This window comes from Sinocyclocheilus anshuiensis, unplaced genomic scaffold, assembly GCF_001515605.1.
Source record: "Sinocyclocheilus anshuiensis isolate Anshui unplaced genomic scaffold, SAMN03320099.WGS_v1.1 scaffold67, whole genome shotgun sequence".
Lineage (NCBI taxonomy): Eukaryota > Metazoa > Chordata > Actinopteri > Cypriniformes > Cyprinidae > Sinocyclocheilus > Sinocyclocheilus anshuiensis.
In genome coordinates this window covers 3,125,101-3,131,912 of record NW_015552546.1, presented here as the reverse complement: position 1 = coordinate 3,131,912, position 6,812 = coordinate 3,125,101, and the positions used below count along the sequence as shown (strand labels likewise).

Here is a 6,812-nt window from a genome sequence, read left to right as displayed (position 1 = left end):
CGACACAAACATTTTACAGAGCAAATATACTGTACATTTCAGTAAATGTTTTTAATGTGTGTCTGGCTACCTGTCTGAGCACCTGTGTGTTCACACAAGTGCATGATCAGATCTGCAAATTACAGTTAATGCATCGATCAATTTGTTGTTAAACGTAATACAGTTAAAACTTGCCATATCATACAAATAAATAGTAGTCATAGCCAGAGCTATTGCATGCAAACATCAGCATTTATGTCTCAAGCAGTAATACATTTCATTACTGGTGGTGCATTTGAACAGGGTGCAAAGACTTACGTCAATGTATTCTTAATCTTTTTATGATCATTTATTTTCTAACAGTACACTTCATTCTAACCCAGCCAGTGTGTCCATTTAGTCCTCAATATGATGAAATGTCGACTCTGAAGTTGAAGTTTAAGAGTTCTACGTAATGCTACTTGAAACATTATGGAAAAATTGGACAAAAAAAACAAAAAAAAAAACTAAGTAGACAATTTGACCCGTGTTTTATAAAAGCAGAGCAATTACAGTTATTTACCAACAAGATAACTACAAGTAGTAAAAATCAACAAAGCTACTCTTTGTCCATTTCCACAAACTGTGAATGATTCTCGGGGGATTTACTGTGAGTTTTACTCAAGTGAAGTTTGACCGCGTGATTGCTGGCAAATGTCCGACTGCAAAGCTTGCATTTGAACTTTGAGTCAGATTCCTCCTCTGTGATCTGCGAATCCGTCAGCCGGACATTGAGCGCCTTTGAAAGTTCGGGCTCTGTTACTTTAGTCGGATGTTCTATGGGTAGATTGTTCATGTCCTTGATTTGGAAACCTAGGTGGTTCTCCAGGTGGGATATAAACGCAGAGGGCGTTCTGAATTGCGATGCACAGTCATTGCAGTAGAAGACCGGATGGCCAGTGTCCATGTTCTTCAAAAACTTGGTCCCTCCCGTTTTCCTAAGCTGGTACTTGACGTTGGCGAGCCAGTGGCTGATGGTGGTCATGGAAAGCCCGGTGAACTTGGAGATGTGCATCCTCTCCTGAGGCCCAAGGTCTGAGAGGAGATACTTGCCCTCCGAAGTCTGAAAAAGGCTGGAGGCGAACTGGGCTTGAAGGATGAGCAGATGCTGGGGGTTCCAGTTGGACTGTCTGCCTTTACGCTTGTGAACCGAGTACATTTCGCTGGAGACGTCTTCGAATCGTCGCACGTCGGTCTCCAACTTAATGGAAGGCATTCTCGCTGGCATTGAGGGCTTTGGGGTTGTGGCTTTTGGAAGAACCTTCACCATGTCAGCAATGTCAGACAGCGCATGTTTCTGGGGCACGGGAGTGGAGGACTGCAATAAGAGGGAAGCGTTTGGTTTGTTGTGTTTGTGTTTTGTCAAGTCTATTGGCTGGTCGTCATTTGTGTACATGAAGCTATTGCTGGGCCTGATGGCAGCAGATGCTGAGAGTGCTGAAACTGGTTTCTCTAAACCTCTATTCAGTTCTGAAAAGATGGATTGTGTGCGATGGGAGAGGATGCTTTTGGGCCTGGGCTTGTTTGCTTTACCCAAATGATTGTTCAAGACAGACTGTAGTGCGCTTAGAGGGCTTATGCTAAAGACTTCCTGGGAGTCGCTGACAAGCTCTGAAGAGCTGCTGTGCCCGTTGCTGGCAGGGGGGCTAGGTGACGGGTTCCCTCTGTCAGAGAAAGCTGGGCTCAGCTTCCCTTTGATTGTGTCATTCTCTTCACTTACACAGTCTGCATCCAGCTTTGAAGAGGAGGAGGAATCATCCTGACAATCACTGTCATCATTCTCCAACAGATCAAACCTCCTGCTCTGGCTCTCTTTGCCATCAGATGCGCCACCCCTCTCCTTTTTGATGTCCGAATTGTGATGTCCTTGGAAACTTTCAAGTCCCCGAAGTCCCTGATAGAACTTCCCCTTGGGTGCGATGGCTCTGTGCTTGTGGTTGAGATTCTGCTTGAGCTGGATGGGAGGAGAAGAGGAGAAGGAGGCAGTCTTAATCACCCCTGATAGCTGATAGGCCGCATGAATGCTGGGGTAAGCGCTCCAGCTGGGGGTCCCTGTTTGAGCTTTATTGATTGCCGAAGCCACCGTGTTTGCTAAAGACTTGAGAATGTCACCGCCTCCACTGGACCCCTGCTCAAGGTCTTCTTCTCGCAAGTACGGGTACTTGAAACCGGCGTCAGTGGACTTCCGGTCCTCCTCATCTTGTTTTTCTTCCTTGTCTCCATTCTTGTCAGCTTTGTCTGGTGACATATCCCTCGGAGTAGCCCTCTCAGAGTCACCAGATGCTGTGCTCTTCGGAGAAACCTTTTCTCCTTCAAGTTCGTTCACTGCTGGCTCAGCAAGTGTCTGCATTTTCTCTATTGCTAGAGGATCGAGGGCTAGCTGTTTGCCTTTCTTGGAGGCCGAATTTGTCACTTTAATGAAGTGGCCGGTGACCATCATGTGAGTGGTGAGCTGCTGGAGCGTATCGTGGGAGCTTCCGCACTCCATGCACTTCAGGATCTGAGATTTGCATGTCTCAAACTGCCATGTGTAACTAGCACCGTTCTGATAGCCGTAGCGGTTGTTGGGAGCGTTGGCGAGGCCAGACGACCTTTGTGCCTCACTGTAACCCGAAGCCCCTGTGGTGGAGTCGGGCGAACAAGGCCTTGTGGCTTCAAATGCACGTTTTTTTGCTGGTGGGACTAATTTGGGAGTGATAACTGGAATAGGTTCTTTCAAAGGCACTTTCTGGTAATGCTTCGTTTTGATCATGTGGACACTCAGGTCTTGCAGAGAATCAAAAGAGTGGCCACAGAACATACACTTCAGCACTTTTTGTGCATCTTCTTTGCCTTCCATGTCTTGAAGGTTCCTCTTTCGGTTCTTGGATGATGAAGTGGAGGCGATGTTTTGTCTGTTGTGGTTGTCATCCTGGTAGTGGCCACTCTTGTTCATGTGTACCGTCAACTCCACCAGGGTGTCATACGCCGCACTGCAGTCTTTGCAGCGGAAACGGCTGGCTCCCGTAAAGACTGTGCCGCACGCTTTGCTACTTTGCCTGTACAGGTGGACAGAGCTGAATAGATTAGGCTTTGACAAAGGTTTCGGGGACAGCGTTTGCTGCAGGGTTTTTGAAAGTGCATCCTGGTGCCAGTCAAACTCACTCTTGGTGCTCCCGTTGGTGCTGTCACAGTTTGCTTTGCTGCGAGCGTTAGCAACCTTCAAATCTAGTCCAATCTTTGACCAGTAGGAGTCTGAAAGGAAGTTGGCATAAGCAGCCCTCATTTTCTCCAGGCTACTGTGCATGTCATCCTTCAGTTTCGAGCCCTGGCTCTCTGTGTCCTTCTGACTTCCTGGTGGTGAGGTCTTAAAGTCAGACAGTCTGTCACTGCCATCGCTCAGATGGGATTCCAGCTCAACCTCCTGGTTGGAGAGGACACTGACCGGAGAGTTCTGGAAGCTGTAGCTGCTTTTGTTGTCTATGTCTTTGTCTTCTTTGTCCTTGGAAGTGGGCCTCTCAGAATACTCATCTTCAGCCTGCATTTCATTTTCGCCCTCCTCCCCTGTGATCGACTCTTGGACACCAACATCATCATCTGGCTCGTATGCTGAAAACAGAACAAACAGAGAATAACGTTATTAGGGCTGTCAAATGAAATGTAATCAAATTAATTACATGATACAGTGATTAATCAGATGAGTCACAAATAATTACATATATCAATATTTCATGAGAAAAGACCTCAAATGCAGATAATTCAAAGGCTTTAGATGAATGTCCTTCAGTTTGTGCATTAGTTTGTTACATAAGCCTTTTTTAATAATTACATTTAAATGTATTAAAAAAACAACCCTAGTTATAACTGTACAAACAAAACAAATTTGAATGTCTTTTAGGCATATATACAATATATTTTTGAGGAACAAAGGTTTAAGGGAAAAACAAGAGAATACAAAAATGAAGTTGATGTCATTTATTATTAGAAATCTTGTCTGAAGTACTGTCATACTTCTTCAAGTGTAGCATTGTAATCCTTTCTCACAGAAGCTTGTGTGCCTGTAATCTTCTCCTTGTAATAGTGGGCAATTTGGCAGCATGTGTGATTCATAAGTCACTGACTTAGTTTTCCAAAGGTTTCATCTGTTTACACCAACAGAGTAAAAGGTGATGAGCATTATCGCAATAGTCTAGTTGTAAAACTATTTGATAGGAGCCTAGTTGATTCCTACACATCTCAAAACCTAATCTAAAAGAGCCCTGTGTGCGATAAACTTAATCTGAAGATATATTTCACTTTTAAAGATTAAACGGTTAAAAAGTGGGTTCACAATGTCTGGAAAGTTTTTATTTACTGTCAATCATTCTCATTCAGAATGAGGCAAAAACATCATAAGACCGCATAAATGCAGTTAACCTAAAAATAGTTAAACGCAACCTGGCATCCTTCTGATCCCTGCTGAATATTTGCTGGCTACAAATTAACCACTATTGACTAGATTCAAAATCATTTCCTAAATCTTTCATCACTTCTTAAACCATACTGTATTATTCACTTAATAAAATATATCCAAGGCTGTCAATTACATCAATCGCCGCGGTTAAGAAAAATCAAGATCATCTATATTTTATGAACACATATTTGGATAGCACTTTGAATTTCAAGTGCTATTACACACAGATGTGCTCAGTTAAATATACATAGGACCTAACAGCCCGGGCCAGGCACTTGCCTTTCATGTGGTTAATATTTTTCTGAGCTGGTGATGCTCAATGAGAGCAACTCTCAAATAGGAGGGCTAAAAGTGCTACGCTGTGTAGCCCTCGCCATGTCCTGTGCCTTTGGATTCTGAAAATAAGACTTTTTATCAATATTTCAAAGGTGCCTCAGGAGTAAGCCTGGAGGTGAACCGATGTCAGCAAATGGATAAAGATGGAGCTGGGATTTAGCCTCTCCAAACAAACCCAAAGAATGGGGTCCCTCCAACAGGGGTGCCCATACGAAAGCTTCCCGACGTGCCACGACCTTGATCTTCCGCAATGAAGATTTCTCAAATGACTGACTCCGACGGACGATTGCATCCCAAAATGTGCTCATGCACTAGCGGTTTCCAAGAGGAGAATCATGTTTTATGTATTGCAATGTGTATATATAGTTTTGACAAAAGGAGTGAGATTGTGTGGATGGTGTCTCAATGGTTTGTAAATCACTCAACCAGTCGACTGGCAAAATGACGGACAGCAGTATTTGCTGAGTTTCGATGATTTACAGGATGTGTGGGATCCAAAAATATTAAATATGGAGACTGAAATTAACCCTGTCTTCCCGTGCACTATTGCACAATCCTTGTTCTGTTACAATGAAATACATCATGGTGCAATGCGATTTCTTTTTTTCTTCAGTGACTGGCATGTTTCTGCATATCTTTGAGATTTTTACGATAGTTACAATCTAAACAAGCAAAGTAACCATGACACCGTACACCTGGAGGAATCAATCAACTGCTATTTGGACTGCGGATGAAAGATAGACGGTTAAATGAAACATGCATTAGTCAACCACACTGCATTTTAGTGAACATGTAAAATGCTTTAATGCATGTTTCATTACTTGGACATGCTGATAGATCCACTCAGCCTGGCAACCGTGTTCTTACACTTCAAGGCAATCTAAACAAAATACATGCTAATTTTACAGTATTTTGACATTAATTTTATTTTGACACTCTATTGCTATGCATAAAATTACCTGACTAAGACAGTGTTGCCTATTATTTTTGTATGGCGATTAAATTAAGCAGTTTTCTTTCATTCTAGAAGGTTGGGTCATTCTGCAAAACAGGTGCCATTTGACTTCATATACTAAATTTAAAAATGTGTAATTGTTAAGTGGATGTTTCTAGACACATCAGAATCTAATTCTTCTGCAATGCCAAATTAAACTGTAAAACAGTCAGAAATCATTCTAATATGCTGATTTGCTGCTCAGGAAACAATTATTATTATTATTATTATCAATGCTGCAAAAGTTGGTCTACTTACTATTTTTGTGTAAATCATGATACATTTAATTTTTCAGGATTTTTTGATGAATAGAAAGTTCAAAAGAATTTATTTAAAAGAGAAATCTTTTGTAACATTGACTTTACTGTCACTTTTGATCAATTTAACACATCCTTGCTAAATAAAATGAATTTCTTCAATATTGAAATATATTAATTTAGTTTGATTATTATTTGTCTGCTAAAACAATTAATTGATTTCCTTTAAAAACCCTATCAAGCTGGAAAAGGCACCCATTTCATAAACTGATGTGGCTGGCATTATTGCAGTCACTGTTCCCTGGGCTCCAATTTCTCCATCGTCTGAGCATCTGGGATACACATTAATACACAATACTAGAGGTCAACCGATGTATCGGTTTTGCCGATTAATCGGCACCGATAGTTGATTGCTGGAACTATCGGTTATCGACAAAAATCCATGCCGATAGTTTTCCGGGTTGCATCCATTGCTGGAGCGGCTGAGAAGGGTCTGCTGTCATTATACAGTGCGAGAGCAGCCTCTAGTGGTTGAAATCACTGACAGCACGTGCTATTTGTTTAGACATGTGATACAGCATGCTGAACAGAGCGGGAATCTTCAGACGCGGATTTAAATGCAGCCGACAGAAAATCCTGCCGCGCCACAGAGCGCCATTCACATAGTTTTCCTTTAAATTACATTATATTGGTCCCAAATCATTGTTAATGTACACAATGAATTGTGCATTTTCAGCAAAACGTTTGTCTTTCTGTGGCTCTAATAAAGTCTGTG

At 42.1% G+C, this 6,812-nt stretch overlaps 1 protein-coding gene across 1 annotated transcript in view; it reads right to left on the bottom strand.

The window, feature by feature from the left end:
- Nucleotides 1-374: 374 nt before the first annotated feature.
- tshz2 (teashirt zinc finger homeobox 2) overlaps nt 375-6,812 on the bottom strand; it is a 57,277-nt gene continuing 50,839 nt past the window's right edge. Inside the window, exon 2 of the mRNA XM_016454672.1 lies at nt 375-3,606. Coding sequence (XP_016310158.1) covers nt 578-3,606 — 3,029 coding nt within the window. The 3' untranslated portion in view covers nt 375-577. The remainder of the gene's footprint in view (nt 3,607-6,812) is intronic.